The sequence below is a fragment of the Manis pentadactyla genome, chromosome 3 (assembly GCF_030020395.1).
Source record: "Manis pentadactyla isolate mManPen7 chromosome 3, mManPen7.hap1, whole genome shotgun sequence".
In the NCBI taxonomy this organism is placed as follows: Eukaryota; Metazoa; Chordata; class Mammalia; order Pholidota; family Manidae; genus Manis; species Manis pentadactyla.
This window is the reverse complement of record NC_080021.1, coordinates 65,902,036-65,926,754: the sequence shown is the minus strand read 5'-3', so window position 1 is coordinate 65,926,754 and position 24,719 is coordinate 65,902,036. Positions and strand designations below refer to the sequence as shown.

The following is a 24,719-nucleotide window of genomic DNA, read 5'->3' as shown; positions in this document are numbered from 1 at the left end:
CTATCTCCTTTCACATCTGGTGCACACCCTGTCTTCTGTAGGCCTTGGAGCTTTATGTCAAGACAGGATAGAAGATGGGGCAGGCATGGAGAGCTTGCAGAGAAAAGGGACTCTAACTTCTGCTCACTGGTGGAAATCTATTTTCAGGCTTATCAGTCTATCTATTGTCCCAAGGAGCAAACTCCCCCAGTCAAGCCTCCCATACCGCATCAGAACCACCATGCAATTGTGCAGACACACACTCAGTGACTTGGAGCATGGCTTGGTCCGCACTGGAGAGTTTTTTGCGAAGGGCTTTTCTTGGGCAGAGCATCCGTTTTTCTTCTGTTGCCAATAAAAAACTCCGGCACTGTTCTTTCTCCTTCGCTTTCTTCTATTGCTTCTGACAGAGTTTGCCAGTCAGCTGAGGTCAGGATTTCCTTTTTACAAACAACCTGTTTTCAGTCAGTGGGGCCAAAGGTTTCCTAAATTACAAACCCTTTCATTTCTTCTGCCACAAGTTATCCTGTCAGTTTGTATAATTGCACAGAATGAAAAGAAATAGGAGCATTTGGAGACACTGAAAGAAAGAAGTGCTTTTACTAAGTGTGTATTGTCAAAAACTGATCCTGAGTTGGATGCACAGGACTATTCTAGCTGAAGCCTCTAGCTGTGGATAGTGTGGGTATGTTCCAGTGTCCAGAAAGAAATTTCTTATACGTCTTCAATGAACACACAATGTCCATGCCATCATATCCACATTTTGTTAAGCAAATGGCCTCCTTTATATTCACTGGAACTGGGAAATAGCTGTGTCATAGCCAAATGTTTTGAAAAGTAAATTTTAAACGTTATTACAAAATGTGTATTTGACCTTTGTAAATGCTGATTGGAAGACAAATTTTAAACAAACCTCTGCAAGGATTGAGGTGCTAAGGTTTAACAAAAAGCATTTAGACATCATTGGATAATTGTACTAACTGTGGACAGGACACCAAATACACCTTGGAAACTGAAAGGGGCCACCTAAGCTCATCCTGGTGATAAGAGTAGGGAGGCAAAGCCAACTTTCATTGACGTGAGAGCTCATGATCTTTCCAAGATTCTGTGTGGTATCCAGGAGTTGGTTGGGGTCATGACTCTGAATTATTTGGTGGTGACCTCTGGGCATTTAACCTGAGTTTAGGAATCTGTAAAGTAAAAGGACCTCAACTAGGCACTACTTAGATTTAACAGTTTAAGTCTAGTTTAGTGTAGAATCATTGCCACAGTGACAGGCTCCAGGCTGTGTGTGCTAATGCTGGACCCTGAATGAAATTTGTTCCTATCCTCTTCCTTTATTGCATGAAGGGTAATAGTCACACTCATGTATAATAAAAGCACTGAGTCTGAAGTTTTGCTCTCAGATGAAAGACAAGGCCCTTACCTCTCCCTCTCCTAGTGGCTTTGTACTTAGTCCCATGGGCCTGGGGCTTCCTTCCCTTCCCTTCTCCCCCTGGCATGGGCTCCCTGTCTCCCTGTCCTGCTCAGGCCAACTGTAGCCTTCAGGTCTCAGCTTAGACCTTAGTGCTTCAGGGAAGCAGTTCTTGCCAGCCCAGTTGCCCTGTTAACCCCACCTCTCACCCCTTCAACATTGTTCATTGAAGCCTGTTTCATCATTGTAACTGATCCTTTTTCAATAGCCACCATCCCAAAGCTTGAGGTCAGGGATTATACTTTCCCGTCTTGTTTTCAGACCAGGCCAGAATAAGGCAATACCCTGATAAGCTGTCTGCAGAGTCAAGGAGCTAGTTCATTAGTTTGAGAGAAACACCCCACCATGTGACCATGTAATATAATAACAGGCAACATTAAGTAATCTACTAGGAAGTATACCAAACACTTTACATATATTAATTTACTTTGTCTTCATAATAATCCCCTAAAGTAGATATAGTTATTTCCTTTTTATAGATGAGGAAACTAAGGCACAGAAAAGTTAAATAACTTGACTAGGTAAAACAAGGAAGCTGGGAGTGGGACCCAGGCAGTCTGCCTGCAGAAGCAAGGCTCTTACCCCATAGGCAGCACTGTCTCTTAGGGGTGTTGAGACCCCTTGACTTGGAGTGTCCAGAGTCCTCCTGTGTCTCACCATTCTCCCCATCTGACCTATCAGCAAATGCCGTCACTGCTATTACTAACCCCCTCTCCCCCTCCGATTTCCATTTCTGCCATCCTTATATGAGTCCAGCCTTGGCTTGCCCGGACTACCCTCTGAGCCTAGTAAGTTGTTTCACCATTTCTCTTGGCCTTCTACAGCCCATTCTCCACTCAGCAGCCAGGGCGATCACTTCAGAGTACATCAGATTTTGTCACACTCCTGTGTAGAGCCCTCAGTGGCCTCCCATTTAGAACTGTATCCAGATCTCTTACCAGGACTTCAAGGCTTCCCTGTCTCCCTTCCTCTCCAAAGTCATCTCTTCTTGGACCCATGGGTGATTTTTCACTCCTGGTACATGATAAATAGCAATATTCTCCTCTGAGGACCTTTGCTTGTCTGCTCTGCCCCTGATCTTCACATGATGCTTACTTCTTAGCAGTTGGTCTCTGCTCTGTCAAACACTCATGCAGAAGTCCAGCTCCAGCCTAGGGATGGGATGCCCAAAGGTGCAGGACAGAGTCGGCATATGGAGAGACAGGACACGGAGTCAGTTGTAGGAGGTCTCTCGACAAAGTGCCAATGACAACTTTATTTATATCATTTTGCACAAGGATATGATTATTTTTTATTATTCTGTTGATTAATTAGTATAGGCAGTTGATTAATAAGTATAGGCAAGCTTTTTCCTTTCTTTTTCCTTCTAATCTATTCATGGTTGGTCAAGTGTTAGACAGGTGATTGTTTTTCTGTTCCTTGACCGAAACTTTTCCTATCAACATGGACTCTATTGTGTTTTACGTTTCTATGCAACGCAGTTTCTAAGTAGTGCATGTGACCATAGGAGCGTGCAGTATGTAGCAGCGACTATGGAGTCTATCAGCTCAGGGTGAAATACAGGTCACCTAGTGCCAGTTAGCTAGGATTCTTTCCCACAAAAATATTCTTAGCAGCTTTAATAAATCTATAATCAATCTAAAATCATAAACTCATATCTTCACTTTATACCACTTTATAGGGCACAGTAGGCAAACTAAATTTCCCCTTCTTATCTACATTTCTCTTTCTTCTGTGTGGATACCAAAATCTCCCTGATATATGCTACACAGGTCTCCATGACTCCACTACTGCAGGGACTAAACAAGTTCTTACATGGTGAACAATGCAAGGGCATTCATATCATAGAAACTGTTTCTGTTTTAACTGCAAACCTTAAACTATAAACAATCACATCAAATATAATGTATGATTATTCATTTGATTTTTATACTTTATATGTGAATCTAATAAAATGTTAATGTAGTAGGTAAATGCAAGATATAGATAGAAAGCATGATTTAGAACTGTAAGAAGGCAGGTGTAGATGATCAGGTTTGTGCCTACAGACCAGGTCTTAATCTAAGCTCAACAAGGGCAACAAAACATCCACAGGTGTAGAAGATTTCTCTCAAAACTGGGGGGGTGGGGTTCTAAGCCTCACCTCTGTTGATCCCCAATTTCTCACCTGAAGACCCCCCTGCGACTGTGCCTGTCTTAGGTTGTTCCTCCCTTGAGGAATCTTACCCGTCTCTGGCTAACCAGCCATCTTCCGGGGCCATACAGGGAAATGTGAAGCTGGCAAGTGAGAGAGAAGTAATGTTCTTTGAAAATGTTAGTTTTTCACTTCTTTGCAGATTTATGCCCTGTGGCTTCCAGGCCCAGCACTTGTCTTGAGGTATCTTTACTTCTTGGAAAATTATGGTATTTGGTAATTTCACATATAAGGCATGAGTTTTAGTAAATGGCTGTAATAAGGAAGGAGGAAGAAAAGTTGTAGAAGTAGCAGAGGGAAGAAAACATGAGAAGATTGATTAAGTGTCAGACAGGGTTATTCCATTCAATATTTTCTCATGACTCTATTTCTAGAAAACTTTCCATCACTAGTTTCACTAGTATTGTAAACAAGGGGGGCGTTCTCAGTGGAAATGGGGTGGTCAGTGTTTGACTAACTAACAGCAGGTTTTGGTATTCTATGCCAAGATCGCCATTTGGCCCCTGCGTGTTCCATTCTTCAGGAGCACTGTCCCGAAAAGCTCCTGGGAAGCTTGTGTTCTCATCCTTTCCACACTGCTCAGCAAAGGTTAGTTAACCCTTGGCAACAATGCAAGCAAAAAACAAAACCAATAGTATAATGGAGAAAAACAAAATCAAGGTGGGTAATAGGGAGAGTCAGCTGCGAAGGCCCCTGCTTTGCGGGGGTCTTCCTCCAGCCTGAGCTTTGCTGCACAGCTTGAGTAGCATGGCTCCCGGCACACTCAGCTCTGTCCATCCATTCCAAGGAAGTTACACACTGTCACTCACCTTATTCCCTATGTTAATTCCCTATGTCAGAATGTTTCTGACAATGTATCATATTCATTCATTCACTCATTCATTCATTCACTCATTCATTCATTCACTCACTCATTCACTCACTCACTCATTCATTCATTCATTCATTCATGTCTGTTTCTACCTACTCCATTGTAAATTCCATCCTCAGGAGCAGGGCCCTGCTATCCTCAGCATCCAGAACAAGGAAGGGCCCCCAAACAGGGGCCCAGGGAGTCTTCACTAAAGGGAATAATATGAACTGCCAGTAAGACTGTGGGTATTGGGTGGGAGAAATTCAAGGGAAGGAGCCAGCACTGTAGGGAAGGAAGGCTCTGCACAGCAGGCGGCACTGGAGATGGGTGGACAGCAGGTTGACTGAGGCTGGAGAAAGTCATTGACGGCGATGGGAATGCTCTGAGCAAAGACGAGGCAGGGATGTTAATGGGCTGTTTGGTCCATTACAGAGCGCGTTTAAGGTGTTCCAAAAGTTTGTTTTAGTAGAAATGAGAGATACAGTTGGGAAGACAGTAGAGACTATGTTTGAAAACTCTACAATGCCAGGTAGGGAAATCTGCACTCTAATCTCTAGTCAAAGGTGAGGGCCTTTAAACATTTTGACCAGGAGGTGTCTCGTGTTAGATGTGGTACTTTAGAAAACTCACTTTTTGAGGTTATGCCCTCCATTTTGCCTCTTTTCTATTCTTTCTTTCCCTGAGATCTTAAACATTCCTCCACTCCCCACCACTGCCTCTCTTTAAAAAAGACTTTCCCTAAACTGTTTTTATTCTTGGATGTCTGGGCTTGCTCAGACACTTGATTCCTCATGCTGCTTGGCCCAGTGTGCACATATGAAAAATGAACATCATGGGCCTGATAAATGAGTACAACTATATGTTTTTCACATGTTTGCATGTATGAATGTTGTGTTCCTAGGATTAAATCCAAAGAGGAAGCAAGTTGTGCTGTTTTATAGCTCTACCATGATTAACTGGTCAAATCTTAGAGGTCTATGTCATGGGCGTTCTTCATAGATGAAACTGTTTTGTACTGCTGTCCCTCAGGTATTTAAGTGGCTTAATCTGTACTCTGCTATCCAAGATACTTGATGCTACAGTCTGTCCTGTCATAGATAAATTTGAGTGAGGGCCCAGTTTATATAGTTTTGGAGGATGTATAGGGCTTTTCCATTCTGTTCTTAGATTGATCAAACAAACAGCTGCTATCCTTCTAGTTCAGTCCACTCAAAGACTGATAAAGCCATTACTACAATTGTTTTACAATGACTTCCTATTGTTGACTTCCTATTGGACTCTAAGCACTGCAAACAAAATTTGTTACTTCTTGTAACCAAAAGATAAAGAAGAAAATACATTCAAGGAGCTTACAGTACTTCACAAATCAATTTTATTAATTTAAACACAAAATTAATGGAGAAAACCTCTGTACACAATTGCAGACACAACACACCTTTATACAGTAAAGCCAGGATAAACTTTGTCTTTTCAATCTGCAGAGTACAAAAACATAAAATGAAAAGGCTAAAAAATTGCCAAATTGTGTTTGCTTCAAGCAAAAAAATTGAACAAATTCAATTGTTGAACAATTTGGAGAATTCATAACTAATTCTAGCAGCAACATGAAACTTCAGAAAAGGATAGAGTAGCTCTTTAGCTACTTAGGATCAAAGCTGGTGTTTTTTTTCCCCCAACACAGTATCAAAGACAGTTCATCCACAACATAATTTCATGGCAATGGAAGGCTTTTGACGAATGAAACTGGTGCCCAAACTGACCACTTTTGGGGAACCTGTCTTATGGTATAACAAAGGTAACAAATTTTATTTCCCAATTTATGTAGGTGAACAGTAACATTATTTCCTTGGTGGTGATAACTGGGCCATGTCCACTGCCAGCAATGAACTTTCCTGGGAGAGCAGGAGGTTGAGGGGAATGTGGAGGAAAAGAGAGGGAACATGAATGTAGGGAATAATGTAAAGTTTTGCTGATTTCCAGATGTGGTAAGTCCTCTTTTATCTAAACAAGAAATTGCAGACACTATAATCTGAGTACATGAAACCTTGGCTAGTCTCCAACTCATGAACCATTTTATTAATAAAATATAGCTATTGTCTACACTCTGTGGGAAGAAGCATTTGAATAATCATTTTTTCCAAGTAGTTACATATAATACATTAGAATTGAAAATGAAAACATGAGGTTGTAAGAGGACTTTTTTTTTTCCAAATTATTTAAGACTGTTATTTTACCGCAGTCCTCCTGATAGCATAAAGAAATAAAGAACCGATGGGAAAAAAATTTGGAAAATGAAATCCTATTGACATCCATGCTTTTGGTCTTGACAACATTGTCTAAAAAAAACCCCATTATCTACATATTTATACCCAGTATTTCGGTAAGGCACTGCACGAGTTTGTGCATATACTGCCTAATATTTCACTATCAAGGCATTGCTACCTTTCAATATCATTTTCCTAAACAATATGTAAAAGAATCATCCATTATTACAAATTTACACCAAAAATTCTTTCTGTACATGATTGTCTCAGTGATGTACATATTATACGTTTAAATTAGACATACTTTAAACTACTTTGCAATGTGCTAAAATTTAAAGTACTTGCTGTGTCATGAGGCAAAGGCCTTTAATCACTTACTTTTTACAGTATTGTCCCTTCAATGATTTGATTGATGTCAAAAAGTCTGTTTGAGTGAATGGTATGGTACTTGCATTATACCTCATAAAGCTGTTTAAAAAAGTCTTCATAAATAAGTAGAGATGTAGAGATTACCCTGGGTATGAGATGCCAAAAAGTAAAACTTCTTTACAAGAAAATTCCCCCACTGGTACTCAGGAAATATGTTTCCGTCTTTGTTGTGCAATCAGGTTTGCTGTATTGGAGAAGCCGTTTATGTCACATTGAAGATGCTAAAACCTTAAGCGTTTGCAGGTCCTTTCTTCACAGGTTTGAACCATGCAGTTAATGTGGCAAAGACACATTACACTGTGCTAGAACATTCTCATGGCTTATTTTCACTGGATTCACAGTACTGGAGTCAACAGCTGTTCTGAAGAAATAGATGTGGTCCTTCATTTACTGCAAGGGCAGAGCAGAGGATGGACAGCAGGTGTGCATCAATGTGTTGGAAATCAATTTGCTAGGCCAGCGCTGACACGAGACTCAGGCCTGTGGGATTTATTCCTGGTTACAGGGCAGTTGTGTGGTTCCAAAGTGCTATGTGGCTGTTACAGGTACTCCAGTTCCAAGGCATGATGTAGGGCCATGAGGTCCGAGTGACTGGAGATCCTCCAGAAGGGCATAGCATGCTGAGAAGGGGGGCAGACACACGGTGAGGACAGAGAAGGCTCCCAGCACAAGCCCTCAAACCTGCTTTTGAAACCCTCTACAATGTTCATCCCCTTTTTTCAAAATTGTGAAAACTGCCAGTTAAGATCTTAACATCACATCTGTTTAAGACAAAAATTCAAACTTAATCCTCCCCTAAGAATACATTTTAAAATGTAATCTGGAATCTGTTTCTTTTAAGAAGGTGATGGATAATAAGTGCATTTATACTGTGACTTGAATGCCTTTCAAATTATGTATCCAGTGGATTTTTAATGCTAAAAATTTAAGCAGTTTTCCTTAGCTGGTAGTTTTTACATTTTTTAAAACTTAAAGTTGCCTCTTACATGAGCAAAGATTGCTCATTTGTTTATCAGGTATTCTTTGCATTGACTTTCAAATGGTTTTACCATATGGGTAAATGTTAAGTGAACATCTAAGGTGGGCTTTTTTGTTGTAGTGGTTTAAGCTGAAAATCTATTTTAAATGAAGAGAATGTTTGCGAAACATGTCAACCAGAGATTTAAAAAAACAAAGGTTACCTCCTCCATGAAGGATGAAAACATGATTATAAACTTTTTCTGCTCAAAAGTACTACAGTATTTATGAATCAGCAGTATCTTTTTCTTAAGATTTTTCAGAGGACAAAAATTTTTTTTTCAGCCTATAGAAAACCAGGTTTATTTGTTTTTTACACAAAAAGTAATTTGCAATTATAGTTCTAAGGAATTATTTTAAAAATTCAGACTAATAGAGTTTGGCATGGGGATTATCTACATGTAATGGGAAATTGTCAACTATTTTACATTCATTCATGAAGTTTTTGGGTTTGCAGGCATGGTATAGAAGACATCCATGGCCTGCCCTCAGTCTGTGGGTGAGTAACAGAAATGCACAATTATCATGAGCACTCACCTGTGCGTTATAATAGGAGGAGGAGGAGGGGGGCTAATTCCCTTCGCCTGGGGAACTAGGGAAGCTCCTGACAAGAGAAGGTAATAATTGAGCTAAGTATGAAATGATGACCATTCAAAAGAACACTTTAATCGGAGTGTGTGTGTTCGGGGGCAAAGGATAAAAGAGAAATTCACTGTTAGGATACTAGCTGTGTGTGAAAGACATGGTTGGTATGTGATTGGCTGCAGAAGCCAAATGGTCAGGGCTCAGTAAGTCCTGTAAATGACAGTTCATTATTATATATTTAAAATAGGGGATTTATATTACAAAACAAAGTTTATTAATAATGACCTATCAGTGATTTGAGTGTAGTATCAGGTACTAGCCTAAGCACTTCACATAGACTCTCACGTGGGACTCTATAACCTCACAGATAGATAGGTATTATAATCATTTTACCAATAAAAAAACTGAGGCTTAGAAAAGGAGCAAAGAAGTTTAAATAGCAGCTGGTAAGGAGTGGACCCAAGGTTCATGCCAGCCCTGGCATGAATCTGAAGCCCAAATGGAGCTGTAATGCTGCCTATTCTTCATGGCTTTTTTATGAGCTATGTAAATTGTCAGCACCATAACTCATCTTAAAACACACACACACACACACACACACACACACACACACACACCCTCCTTTCCATGTTGTTGGGTAAGGCACACTGAAAAATTTGAGTGACTATCACACATAGATCAGGTTTAAAAAATATTTGCTCAGTTACATGCAATTTAAAAAGCTTTCTTTTCCTTATTATAATAGAAATTAGAAATTCATGTGCATTATAAAACATTTATAAAATGAAGAACTGTGTTAAAACTAATACACCCTATATAACTAAGCCTCTGATGGAATAAAGCAAATCACTTTTAATTCTACTCCCCAGATAACCTTTGTAAATATTTTTCTCTATTTCACATAAGACACTCATATTTGAAATTGTGTATATATAGTATGTACCATTCACCATCCTGTTCATTTTACTACTGAATCTCGAGTCCATTTTGACATGTTTTTAAGGAACATCATTCACTCATTATTTTAAATGTTTTCAAGTATTCAACTGTACATAACATTCTTTCATATTTCATCATCCACTTGGTACCTAATATCCCTTTTTACTTCTAATTAACTATTTATTTTTATATTTCATTTGCTAGAGACTCATTGCACCTTCCCAAAGCTATGTCCCATGAACAGCTGAATAAAGGGAGCTGTTGAATAGTTACATTGCCTTTATGTACCATTATTACAGGATACAACACAGGAGGCTGAACACCCTTCAGATAGCCACCAGAAATTTCTGGATGGCTATCTTCATTAATACATGTACAAGAAGTGGAATGATTTTTTTTTCAGAGTAGGTGTAAATTCTTTGTATGCTAATTATTTGAAGTCAGGCAAGAAAAAGAAAAGGCATCAGAATTGGAGAGTAAGAAGTAAAACCCTATTGTAAGAAGACATGGCTTAATACATATAAAATCCTAAGAACTCCACCAAAAAATTGTTAGATCAATGAACTCAGCAAAGTTGCAGAATGCAAAAGTAACAGAAAAATCAGTAGCATTCCTAACAATAAATTATATCAAAAAGAAATGATAAAATACTTAGGAGTAAATTTAATCAAAGAGGTAAAAGATGTCTACACTGAAAACTGCAAGACATTAGTGAAAGAAACAGAAGAATATACACATAAATGGAAAGCTATCCCATATTAATGGATGGGAAGTATCAAAATGTCCATACTACCCAAAGCCATCTATATATTGAATACAATCCCCATAAAGATTCCAATGGCTTTTTAAAAAAATAAAAGGCCCAGAATGGCCAAAGAAATCCTGAAAGAACAAAGTGGGAAGCATCATACTTTCTGATTTCAAGCTATATTATAAAATTAGTTCTAACTAGATATATATACATACAGGTAACAAAATCAGTATAGTACTGGCATAAAAGATATATGAAAACAGAATTGATAGCCCCAAAATAAACCCATGTATATTTATGGTCAACCAATATTTGATAAGGGAGCCAAGAATACTCAATGGAGAAAAGATGGTTTCTTCAATAAATGATGCTGAGATAACTGGATAATCTGATGTAAAAGAATGAAACTAGACCCCTAAATTATACCACTCACAAAATTAACTCAAAATAGATTAAAAACTTAAATGTAAGACTGGAAGCAATGAAAGTCCAGAAGAAAACAGGAAGAAAGCTCCTTGGCATGGGTCTTGGTGATGACTATTTTTGCTGCCAAAACACAAGCAACAAAATAAAAAGTAAGTGGGACAACATCAAACAAAACAAAAAAAGCTTCTGCACAACAAAGGAAATGATCAACAAAATGAATATACCACCTATGGATTAAGAAAAAATTAGTTGCAAACTATATGCTGAGAAGGGTTGTTGGGACCTTTTGCCTCTTTTAGGCCTGTGACGGCCGCAGACTGGAGGTTTCCATCCTCCCTCGTTACTTCCGCGTTCGAGGCCTAACTAGCTTCCCGCGCTCACGCTCTTGGCCCTAACTCCACCTCCCCACCTAACCCGAAACCTGCCTAAAGACTCTAGTGACGGATGAGATAATCAATTCCCATTGGTTTCTGTTACTTCCTTATCTTCCCCTATATAACTAAGCCTCTGATGGAATAAAGCTGAGTTTTGCTGCGCCCTTGAGGCTGACACATCTCCCGGCTTGGTGTGGTTTTGTTTTTCCCCGGATCTCAGGGGAGGGTGTCCAAGCCGCTGACACTTGCCCTCTCGCTCAGCCCCGGGGATAACAGGCTGGTCCTGCTTGTCCCCCTGCCTTCTTGTTGCTGAAGAGCAACAACTGGTGCCCCATGTGAGGAATGAGGAACTTCGCTGACAAGCTAATCGGACTACGGGTAAGTGTAATCCCATAAAATATGGGACATTCTTCTTCCAAGCCTGATCCCTCTCTTGAATCCCTTAGGGTCCTCCTCCAAAGTAGAGGCCTAGAGCTCTCTGACAGCCAAGCTATCAAAACCTGGGAGACCTTAGTTAAGGTCATCCCGTGGCTGCCTGCAAGTAATTTGTTTGACTGGGAAACTTGGGACAGGGTGGAGCAACTTGTAGGCAAAGCCCAAGTTAATCAGGGTGATATCCCCCCTCTGGGGACCTTCCCCACTTTAGTAGCCCTTAAGAGTTGCTTCCCTCCTCGGCCACCAAAGCCAGCTGCCAAGAACTTAATAGACAGGGAAACCACCGGGTCGGGAGCCCTTCCCAGGGAGATTCTGATCCCCTTCCTCAGGCTGAGTCCACGCTGGCAGGACAAGAAAGCCATAAAGAGCTGGATGAGAATCATGGCAATGGCGCCCTCGACCCTTTTGATGCTGCCCCCTGGCCTCCCAAATCCACGGCTCCTTTGTACCCACCACTTCCTGGTACTAGTTCATCTTCTAACCCTTTCAAATCATCATCAGCCCCCCCCCCTCCATACCAATGAGCAGGGGTTTCGGCTCCTCTCCCATATAAGGACTCATGCTCTCCTATTAGCTGTTAACGGGCAGAGATTCCAGCTCATTTCCCATATAAGGACTCATACTCTCCCATTGGCTACCAACCCCAAGAGAATCCATTGTTCCACCCACAACCTAACCCAGGGCCATGTCAGCTATTTCCGGTCAATGTTAATCCCGGAGGTAACCGCCCTACCCCCTGGTACCCTTGGGAGCCAGGTGACCTTAAGGAGTTAAAGAAGGCCGTTCTTGAGGACGGCCCCAATGCTCCTTGGACTGAGACCATCCTCCAGGGACTTGCTCACCATCCGTGTACCGCCGCAGATTGGAAGGCTCTTGCTCGGGCGGTTCTCCCTGGCCCCCTTTATATTAAGTAGTGTGCTTTGTATAAAGAGGAATGCCAGCAACAAGCTGAGAGGAATCTGACATACTCTTTTACATATATATGGATATTATCTTGGGGGCCGCTTATTCCCGCAAATTAGACGACCTCTTCAAACGGTGCCTTTCCCTGCTCAAAAACTATAACTTTCAGATTGTCCCAGATAAAGTTCAACAGGTAGCTCCTTTTAAAATTTGGGGGACTACTTTGACATTAGATGTTGTCTCCCCTGTTAAGCCCCAGTCATGTATTCAGGACGCATATATGCTACCACAGTTCCAGAAACTGCTGGGGGAAATCAATTGGATGAGGCCCTGGATTCCTATAACCACAGCTGATCTTATCCCTCTTTTCAACCTATTAAAAGGCCTTAACCTAGCCTCAACAGTGACTTTAACCCCTATACATAGAGACACATTGACAAAAGTTCAACATGCCATTGATAACGCTGCCTTAAAAAGATATAATCCAAACTTGCCACTAATCCTCTATATTATGGCGGGAGAGACCCTCCTCACTGCCCTTTTGGCTCAGAAGGGGGATCCCGTACATTGGATACATCTATCTGTGGGAGGGGCACCCCGAGTATACTTATAGTGGATAAAATGGCCGACTGCATTGTCAAGGGATGAGATCTTTCTGTCCGTCTTTTTGGGTGTGAACCCCACTCTTTGATCATCCCTTTTCAGGTCAATGATTTCTCGTGGCTACAGAGAAATAATTCCAGATTGGCAATGGCCATGGAAAGCTTTCCGGGGATAGTAGACTGTCACTATGGTCCCTATCAGTGGATGAGTTCTTTTAGCCAGTTGGTGTGGCAGCTGCCAAAAATGTTCCTCACTGAGGCAGACCCCTCTTTCCCCTCTGTTTTTACCGATGGGGGTAAATGGGGAGCCTCTATGGTAATGTTCCCCCCAGGCACAAGTGAGTGCCCTCTGGCCGTAACCCTCTTTCATGAGGTACAGCGCTCCACCCAGTTTAAAGGGCTTTATGCTGTTGTTTTAGCTCTATCTGAGATCCAAGGCCCTATTAATCTGTTTTCAGATAGCCTTTAAGTTGTCCATCTACTGCCCAACCTTGTGGGTGCACACATCAGACTTGACGATAATCCCATCACTCCTTTGATGATTCAAGCCCGCAATTTGTTAAAACAGAGACTAGTTCCCCTTTTTGTACAACATCTAAGGGGACATCAAGATTTGCCAAGCTTTTTTTCGAGAGGCAATGCTCTTGCCGACTGACTAGCTTCAGCCTACACAGTACAGGAGGCCACCTCTTTTCATCAATTTACACATGCTAATTGGAGGGGACTACACCATCGGTTCCCTCAGGTCCCTGTAAGAAACTTAAAAAAGATCATTAGGACATGTAAGTCATGCCAGCCTTTTCTACAAGTTCCTCTGCTTCAAAAGGGCGGAGTGAACCCTTGAGGCCTAAGGCCCAATAACATTTGGCAGACTGATGTCACACATTTTGCCCCCTTTTGGGAAGCTTAAATACATATTTCTAACAGTTGATACCTTCTCCCATGCTTGTTGGGCTACAGCCCATATGGGAGAAAAATCTAAACATGCCATAAGCCATTTTCTCCAGTGCTTCGCCGTTCTTGGCCTGCCAGATCAAATCAAAACCGATAATGGTCCCTGCTTTATTAGTAAATCTTTCACTGAATTCTTGAGTAAATGGCAAATTTCCCATACCACTGGAATTCCTTATAACCCTAAAGGACAAGCAATCGTGGAAAACACAATCATACCCTCAAATGTCAAATAATAAAACAAAAAGGGGGAACACTCCCCCCCCCCCATGATCAACTAAAGATGGCATTATTTACTCTATTTTAAATTTTGCCAAAGGCGAACACTTCTCGCCCTTCCAAAAGCACTGGACAACAACTGTTACTTATCGGACAATTAGAGCCTGATGGAAGGACCCCCTTACTGGAGAATGGAGGGGCCCAGACCCCCTCCTTACAGCTGGAAGAGGATTCGGTTGTGTCTTTCCGACCAATGAAAAAAGGCTGATCTGGGTCCCCGCAAGGGATCTCAAGCATTACCCCCCTAAGGAGGGGGAGTTCACTGATGTCAATGATGACCCAGAAGGCCCCCCGCCTCCTGAGGATATCGCTCTTCTTTCTCTCTTTCAGGGTCTGCAATGAACCCAATGATGCTGGTCTTTCTGTTAATGGCAATAAATCTCCCATTAGCTAGGATAGGATTTGGAGATCCTGGTCAAGCAAGAGCCATACTACGAAAAACCATCGGAGATCCCTGCACAGCCTGTGCTCACTCCAAGGCCCCTCCCCCCACACACTGTTATACTTCTACCAAAACCTGCCCTAATGGGCAACAGGCAGTTACACTTATGCAAGGGACAGAAAATGGATGCCCTGGGAGAGTTCTCTCTCACCATTGTTGGCCAGGCCCCAAAATATCTTCACCTGCCCAAGGGAAATCCCCCTCTGAGTATCCTTGCACCACTTTTCTTGCCTCCGTTCATGCTCAATGCTATCAGGAGGTTATCCCTTGCACTCACCAGAACAAAACATACTGGTATGCAACTCTGATAAAAGGCAAGCATGAATATGCTGACTGTCGAAAGAATAGGGGAGAGAACGTCTGCTAGAATAAATTTGCCCCTATAGGTACCTCTGATGGGGGCAGAGTCCAAGATCAGGCTCGACAGTACCAAAATTAAAAAACTGGTAGACAGGCTGATTGAAGACCAAAATCCCCCAATTTACCACCCTTTTAGCCTCCCGGAGATCAGGGGAGAATTGCTTCTTGATCCTGAGACACAATCAATCATACAGGCTTTTACCTTACTCAATAGAACCAATCCCAATTTAGCTAAGGATTGCTGGCTGTGCTTGAGGCCGGGACCATTACAAGCCGATGCTCTTCTTGTTAACCTGTCACAGACTGAGCCCCAGTGCCAGCTGTTACCCCCAAGTTCTAGAGTCTATCTAGACCCTCTTTCCCCTAAAGGCCCATGCTTCAAAGCTGACCCCCATACTGATAATACTAGTAGGATAGATGTAGGTCGAATCCACTATTCTTTTGCCAACAAAATATTACTGTGAACAATACCTTTCTCTGTCCCCCTAATGGAACAGTCTTCATTTGTGGGGAAGACGCGTTTGGCTTTCTCCCGACAGACTGGATGGGGCTTTGTGCTCTAGCTGTAATTTTCCCTGACATTGGAGTGGTCCCTAATAATCAGCACCTCCCTATTCCTGCTTTAGACCACATTGGAGGTAGATCAAAAAGGGCCATCCAAGTTATCCCCCTGCTTATAGGCCTTGAGGTGGCCACCGGAGCTGCCACTGGGGCAGCAGGATTGGGGACCTCTCTGCATTATTATAAAGCCGTTTCTCAACAGATGATCGATGATATACAAGCTGTAGCTAGCACAATTCTTGACCTCCAAGCACAATTGGATTCCCTCGCGACAGTAGTCCTACAGAACCATAGGGGGCTTGATCTCCTCACAGCTGAAAAAGGAGGCTTATGTCTCTTTTCACAGGAAGAGTGCTGCTTTTATGCGAACTGCTCCGGCATAGTCCAAAATAAGGTCAAGCAACTTCAAGAAAATCTCGAGAGATGCTGAAAAGAATTACAAGTCAATTTTCTTTGGACTGAGTACATGGGTGGTTGCCCTATATTCTGCCCTTCCTTGGTCCTATCCTTCTTTTGCTCCTACTTTTCACTTTGGGGCCCTGCATTATTAACAAGATTACCCAGTTTGTCCAAAAAAGAATTGAATCAATTCAGTTGATGTGCGTGCAGGTACATTACCAGAGAGTTGCCACGGAAGCCAGTGACCCCTACGGTCTCTGTGAACCTTATGATGAGGCCGTGTCCATTAATTCCCCCTAACTATCTCCCCACGCGCCCATGATGGGTAAGATCTCCAAGGTGGAGACAACCTAAGACAGGCCACAGAGGATGAGTAAGCAAATTTGAGTAGGTGAACTGGTTTGGTTCATTTGCTGCTATTCAGCTGGGATGATCTTGGATACCTAACTGGAGTTATTATGTCATCAGGTAACTAGAGCCATGGGACTAACAACAGCACCAACCGCAACTGTAGCAAATGACAGCTGAACTGTGACGTGTGTATGACTAGCTTATCAAGAGTAGGCATATACTGACACAAATGGGTCTGAAGGCCTAAATCTTGGGAAGGAGCACATGTTCGAGTAAAATGACACATCCTTTCTGTTCCTCTGGTCCACATGTGCAATTCCCCAAGTCCCTTTATGCTGGCTTTCCTCATCTAGTATTTTGCATTTGTTCCTTCTGGTTGTGCATAAAATCAAAAGTATACATAGCTAGTGCATGGACACTCACATGTAAATTGAATTTTGCTGAATTACAGAAAAGGTACTAGTAAGTTTCAAAAACATAGAAGTATATAACCTTTGGCCCAGGGATTGTACTCCTAGGAATTCATCCCTTCGATGCATACACTTGCTCATGCCCAAACCACATAAAGACCATTCACTGCAGAACTATTTAAAATAGTAAATACTGGAAACCAGCTAAATGTTCAGCCCTAGGGGAACTGTTAAATTATAGCACATCCATGTAACAGAATACCAATATGTCCATTTAAAAGAAAGAACAACACAGAACTCTATGTACTGATATGAGTTAACTGCCAGGATACATTAAGTGACAAAAGCAGGTACAGAAAAAAGTGTATAGTTACCACTGTATTTAAAAAAAAAAAAAACACATCTGTGCTTTCATACGCATATTTTATCTCTAGAGAATTTTGACATGGAGGCACAAATATTTCCCAAAATGTAAATAAAGAGGTCTTGAGGGATACATTACCCTAAGAACTCATGAAACTGCATAGCACTGCTCCTTTCTTACATGTATATCTGCTTCCTCTCTAGACAGAAGTGAGTTCTTTAAGCACAAAGATGAAATCCAGTGCAAGATCTGGCATATAGTATGGGCTCATTAAGTATGAAATGAATGTAAATGGCGTTACAATAATAAAATTCACTGTACTTGTTAGTAATCCCTATTTCTCAAAGAAATCTAAAAGCAAAAAATTGCAATAAAAACAAAGGCAGCACTTAGTTTTCTCCTGAATAAGCTCAGATTCAAGCACAGTTAATCAGGTTCTCAGCTTCATCTTGGATTTCAGCAAGTTTTGGAGTGCATGCATAAAATGGGCATTTTTTTGATGAAGCCTTTGTCAATATGCAGAATAATGGATGCTTGCCATTCCCCATCCCCCCTTGTTTTCACAAGGGATTTATTTTAAGTAGTCCTCTGAAAAGTAAATAAAGTAAGTATAGTGGTGGAGTTATAAAACAAGGCCACTTTCACTCTAGAAATGAAAACTGCTGTCAGTGTGCAGGAGTTACTTACCTCTTGATTTCGTTTTATCACATACATGCCCACTTTCTTTCACTTGAGGTATGTGTATTAGGGAAACAAAGAATCTATGCTCCAACAGAAAGCCCTGCACATTTTGACAACAAAAGACATATTTCAAAGAAAGATATCCATACCTAGATGACTTCCCACATTCGGTCTTTCAAAACAAAGAGGTCCTCACAGAAAACTTACAAGAGATCATTTTAGAATAATGTTGTTCTTCTAAATAAAGATATTTCTGGCTTTTTCCTCTTTCAAGAGGTGTTTTTTAATGATGTGAATTATAGAATTCGGTAAACTTCCCGACGAAAGCCCTGGCACTACATTGGCAATGAGAACGAGGACGGCAGGGGGACTCCGGTTGACCTAAGAAAACAGGCAGTGGGCTGCGTGCTTGCTCATTTCATTTCTGGGCTTAAAAAATAACTGCCTCCAGCAAAAGAACGTTATTGAGGGAGATGAAAGACATCTTTAGAGTGAAAAAAGCTTGAGCACTGTACTAGATTTTTAAAAGGACTGTGGAAACTAAGAGAGATAAGCTAAATGATTAAAATCAATTAAAATAAATGCAAAATAGTTTGATTTTGCAGAACATTTTAGTGCTCAAATTTGCAGAACTTCACTAGTTCACTATTTTATTTAATCATGTAAAATGCTCATGAAATAATGATTTAAAAAATTTTAATTACGAATGTAAAATTAGGGGATAGAAGATTCTGACATAGTTATACCTACCTACCAAAAGAAATACTGCACACTTTATTCTAATAATTTTAAAAGTAAGCATAAAAATTCTTTTTTGTATTTTTTATTAATTTTTAATATTTTTATTATATTGTAATATTTAAGACATGTAAATAAGGTTTATATCAAGGGACTTTGTGCTAAATCTCACAGATGTAAGTGGCTTCAAGTCCCAGTTTGGCCACTTTCCAGCTATGTGATAGTGGCCAAATTATTCATCTTCCTATCCCTCAGTATTCTCATCTATAAAATGGGGGTAAGGACTTCTTCCTCACAGAATTGTGAGGATTTAAGGAGATAATGGATAGGAAATTTCTAAAAGAGGATCTGGGACATCGTAAGGGCTTTATAATTGATAGAAATTCTTGTTTTCTACCATTATGATTATTAATCCTATAGCATGGATAACCATCTATTTATTCAGCTTGAACTTATATATACAATTTTTTAAATGGATACTGTTGAATTATAGTCTTTTCCCTCTAAATGAGTTCCCCTAAGTTAAATATTCTTTATTTCTGTGCAGAACTCCACTTGTAAGGTACACATTTTCTATTGTGGATTATTAAATCTTTGTCTCTTAACTCATGCGCCAAGTAGTGCTACTTAAATACTAATTAACCTAAAAAAAGCTAGACAGAATACAGGAAAGGAATGGTCAGTTTCTCACTCTGGATGATAGACTGATGACATCTGACTCTCATGTGAGATTATTAGGAATCTGAACCTTCTGAAAAATCTATTTTACATACACACATAAACAAACAGGCTTATAACTCCTAGTCAGTTTTGTCAGAGTTCCTACACTGATAGGTCTCAAGGTGCAGGGCTTGTTCATAACACATACTACCAGACCCTTATCACATATACTCATCTCACAAAATCAAAACAGCAGGTTGAAGCGAGGAATCCTCAGTCACCATCAAAAAATTCAAAGAGGATGTTCTTTGCAGTCAACTGCCTAATTCTTTCGGTATAGGGATGTGTATGTTCCAAATAAAAAGAGTGATATGTCCAAGGATAAATAGTGGGAACAATTTTAACTCTTCTTTAAAGAGAGCAAATAATCTTAGTCCTACTGTTCTTTTCAATTCTATCATCAAACCTAAAATTTCTTTATATTTTCCATGTTGTAGTCACCCATGCCAAACACGTAAGAAACACACTTCTCCAAAAAATTTAGGAAGGAATTCACCCACAGAAACTTTAACAGGGCCCAAAGGATCACTTGTGTTTCTTTGCATTTTAGGTCATACCTTTCATAAGTATCTGTGTGTCTACCACAAGCTAGAAAGCCACATTTCAGCAATTTTCTCCTAAAATTAAAACTTTTTAGTGAATCCTAGAGGGAGAAAGACCAGTCTGGAGGGCAGAAATACCCCTTTGGCCCTGGGCCACATAGGCATGAAATGCTGCTCTTCACCAATTCTACACTGCTCAGAGGCCCAGATCTATTCCATGTCCCCCTAGCCACTAGGAGGTCCTGTTCAGGAATGGCATGGGAATTCCAGAGGCTTTCCCAGGAAAAAGACTTGAGTCTGGAAGCCAACTTAGTGCACCAAGGTTGAATTTGGGGTATTATGATTAAGCCTGGAAAATATTTCATTTTATGAAGACAGCCCAAAGGACTAATGGATGTACTAATGACAATGGCTGTCGGCCACTGGTGAAGCTAGAATGTCAGAACCATGGCTTAAATAGCAAACTGTTCTTAGCATCAAGCTCTACTGGAACTGAAGCATGTGTGGGTTTCCACGAGCACCAGTCACACTTGGGGAGCTTGTTATCCTGGGTACATTGTGATGCTGTGGGTATAAGTGAATTAATCTATTGAGAATTAGAGTCAGCTTCTCTTGGAATTCAGAGGCACTGAAGGCGAATGAAATCACCGTTAGACTCTTAAGAAGGCTGGCCACATAGACATTTAATGCTGCTACTGTGTTCTGTTGACTTTATGCCATTTCTTGTATATACTGAAGTATTTGGTGAGTGCTGAACTGTTGCATCCTTTATGGAAATATACAGTAATTTCTATGACTGAGTGTGTAGGGAAGGGAAACCTATTCTACTAGTTAATCTCATAAAATATTTGATGTTCAACTTAAGAAATATTTATCAAGTATGACTATGCCATGATTTAGAGTTGTAAAAAAAAAATTGAAGTCTCAAACAACAAACTATGCAAAATAAGATCCCTTCTTCTCTGGAATTCACATTTTACTGTGGAAACAGGCACATACACAAACAATTAATAACTATGGCTACCATTTGTTGCACACTTTACATGTACCAGGCTCTGCTCTATGGATTTTACATGTCTTGACTAAATCTAATCCTTAAAAACTGCCAATGAGCCAGGTGCTATTATTATCCCCATTTATAGACAAAGAAAGGATTAAGTAACTTACTCAAAGTCACAGAAGTGGTAAGCGGCAGAGTAATAATTCAAATTGAGGCTGACTGGCTCAAGAATCCAAGCTATTTACAACAGTTTCTCCAATTAAGTTTAATTGAGCTCTACTGTAAGTGAGCTCTTACAAAGAGGCAAAGTAGAAAAGGTGCTACATGAACTGGATTTTGAAAACTGACAAAGACAAGGACAGTAAGGCACTGGAGAAAAAAAGGTCATTCCAAGCAACAGCAAGAGAGGTGCTCAGGGCAGCCAAAGGAGGGACCGCAGGCTGGCGGGACTGCCCTGTAAGGAGCGGGAGCCGAGGGGACTGGAAAGGCTGGTTGTCCCTGGACTGTGAAGAGCCTGGGTGCCAGGCGGGAGAAATTGGTACCCTCCTCCTTTACCTTTTTAAAAAGTAAAGAAATACATTCATGAGAAAGTTTTGGCTAAGGGAAATGACAGACTTACACTTGCAGGCATGCAGAATAATAAAAAGTCTGATGGGCAAACTGGGAGGCCAAGGGATCCATAGCTGGGTCCACTCGTTTCCTTCTCTTTTCCTCCTGAGGGTCCCAAGAGAGGCACGGCACTGATCTCGTAAGAAAAAGGTGGCTGCACACTCCAGGGCAGCAAACAGTTTGCAAGCCAGCTCTGTCCGTCTGGTAGAGTCCTTTCGAAGGGATCTCTGAAGGTTTCTTAGGCAGCATCCAGGCTCAGGTAACAAGGCTGTAGCCCCCTGGCAGTACCGGTCACGGCACAGAAAGGGGCACGCAGGCTTGAGCGCAGCATCTGTGTTCTCTCTGGTCCACACGATGCCTGCAGCACTAAGCCTTCTTTTCTGCTTCCCAAGTCAACTTTCTATGAAGACCAACCCACCGTGACCCTTGAGCTCGTGTATGTCACTCTTTATAAAAAGATTCCTCACATTTATTTAATTCTATTCTGCCCTTTTTCAATGCTTATGGTTCTGATCACATTCATAATCTGGTTCAGAGAAATGGAACTCGTTTAAATGATCCAGTTATGAGAATTTTGAGGACTGGGAAAAACAGCATGAGATGCATCTTTTAGGAACACTCACCTTTTTTGCTCCTTGTTCTTCTTCTACACCATCTCCTATAACAACATACACCACTTTTCTTCCAAACCTTTGAATTATCCTCTCAAAACAGCTTTCCTTTCCTAATGAGCAAAAATAAATTTAAAAAATGTAAAGTTTGAGTAACTAAGTACTTGAACTTTTTATATAAAATACTTTCTTCATGCTTCTGATTCATCTCTGTCCTACATGGTGCAACTAGAAGAGTGTTTCTGTGTGGCATTTGAGTAGTATGTGGAACAGCACAATAAATGAACAATTGTACATTAATTATCCATGTGGTATCCTGTCCCTTGGTAACTGACAATTTTAGTACTTTTCCCCCAAGGATTCATATATTAAAAAGTAGGACTTAGTCACATACAGTATAGCATTTGGGGGAAAATATTGTTTTGCACTACTTTTTTCCCCCGACAACTGAGACTAAGCAAAAGCATGTGATTCTGGCAATGTATTTTAACTTGATTGAAAAATGTTTCATGATATATCAAACTCCATTGGATATACCTGATCCAATAGCTACTGAGAAGGATAAAAATAATGAATTAGTTTTGGGGAAGTTTATCCCTTCATTTTCAAGTTGGGATTCTATTTGAATTAAAGACCCCAAAGCCTAAATGCATTTAACTGAAATGTTCTCATAAACTGTTTCTGAAATAAATGTCAGCTTATTTGGGGCATTACCGAGGGATTGTGCCTGCCTTACCCAGGCATTTAATGTTCAAAAAGTACTTTCCTAGAGAAGAAGTAGGATAAAGGTAACAGAATACCTTTATCTATCTATTATCTTTCCCATGGCACGACAGTTTGGGCTCCTGAGGCAGCTACAATGTCAGCACATCCCAGCGGTTAAAGCAGCCATTGTTGCTTCTTAGAGAAGAAGCCGGTGTTCCAAGCCCTATTCTAAGCCAATAGGGTCATTTTAATGGACAATGGGACAGTTTATAGTTTTCAAATGTGAATGGCGGAGCAGGGTCTGCCTCTCTTTCAAACGAGGATCAGATATATGCACGAACAAATTGCTTGTTTGCTTAAACAAATGTTGGCTTTGTATTTGTATTTCACACTACAATCTCCAGTTTACATCTGACAGAATGAAATCGGGCCAGCCTTATTCAAAGGATGTCATTTCAATGTTTCTTTAGCACCCACTAAACTGTGAAATATTAAATCTAAGAAACAAATACAAAGTCTATATTTTCACTGTGAAAATATACAACCAAAAACTTAAATGTCATGAAACTTTTTTCTCCTTAGAGGGAAGTGTTTATGCATTTTTTGCAGTTTCTTTTCATGTAAAAAGGAAGGTTAAACTTTATGTTATTTAAAGGTGAAGCTGTTGTGATGGACAAAAAAATTTCTTGCTTATCTCCTATGGGCTTCATTGTGAATTTTGGGGTCATCTAGAGATTTTCCACAGTAAAGATGAAGAAATTAAAGCTGACTTTTAGAAGTTAATTTGAGGTCTTATGTAAAGTTTTCATTCTGATGAATTCATTTTGTCTGAAAGAACATTATAACTCTGCTAAATGAGATACCAGTCATCTCTTCCTATGACTGCCATTTTTGCCTAAAAGGAAAATTCCTGAGTTCTTTGCATTGATCCCCAAATTATATCTAATTTGATGGCAAAATTTTGCAATAACTGGTGGGGTTTCAATCTCTACTTTTCTTACTAAAAATACCATTGAAAGCAATCCTACCACTGGTTTTGAGATAATTTTATCACTACTCATTTTTAAACCTAATTTTTATTCTGCATTGTGAAAAACATTAAAGTTCAAAATCACAAATAAAATGCCTATTAAAAAATGCTGAATACATACTCAGTTGTTATTATAATTTCCGATTATCCTAACATTTGTAAATTACTTGGGAGTAGAGTTCGGTGTGCGTGACCTGTAATACACTACACTTGCTCTTTCCCTCTTGGAAGTTAAGCACTAGCCCTTCTGTACTGTATGCTTCTTTGGAAATTATTCTTTCATGTGCTGATAAATCTTTACCATGGACTCCTGTTTATAAATCACAGTATGATTCCCCTCTATTTATATATTTAGGATAAACACCTGACTTAGTATAAACTTCTATTTTTATGGAACATGAGAACATATAAAAATTCTGGTTCGATTTGGGCTACTAGGAATTCTATTTGGTATATTTCTTCTTTTACTAAATAAGTATTTTCTAGCATTCTGTTCTTGGGCCTTTTAAGGAGGCATCAATCATTTTCAAACTCCAGATATGTCCAACCTGACAAGGCTATCGGAACACCTCACAGGTTCTTCAAACTCAACATTGATAAGATCAAACTCCTATCTTTCCCATCAAGCCTAATTTTTCCATCAGGTAATAGTGCCCCTACTGACCCAGGTGCCTAAAGAAGCAAATGTGACAGCCTTCTTTAGGATAACCATTTATTTAATCTGACAAAATTTTATTGATA

The 24,719-nt window shown here is 40.3% G+C and overlaps 1 protein-coding gene across 8 annotated transcripts in view; it reads right to left on the bottom strand.

Annotated features, from left to right (window-relative positions):
- Positions 1–5,849: 5,849 nt before the first annotated feature.
- Positions 5,850–24,719, bottom strand: part of EYA1 (EYA transcriptional coactivator and phosphatase 1) — a 346,202-nt gene continuing 327,332 nt past the window's right edge. For all 8 annotated transcript variants that reach the window (XM_057497983.1, XM_057497982.1, XM_057497984.1 and 5 more), the window contains 2 exons: positions 22,256–22,356; positions 5,850–7,813 (listed from right to left, as the gene is read on the bottom strand). In XM_057497983.1, coding sequence (XP_057353966.1) covers positions 7,733–7,813; positions 22,256–22,356 — 182 coding nt within the window. In that variant the 3' untranslated portion in view covers positions 5,850–7,732. The remainder of the gene's footprint in view (positions 7,814–22,255; positions 22,357–24,719) is intronic.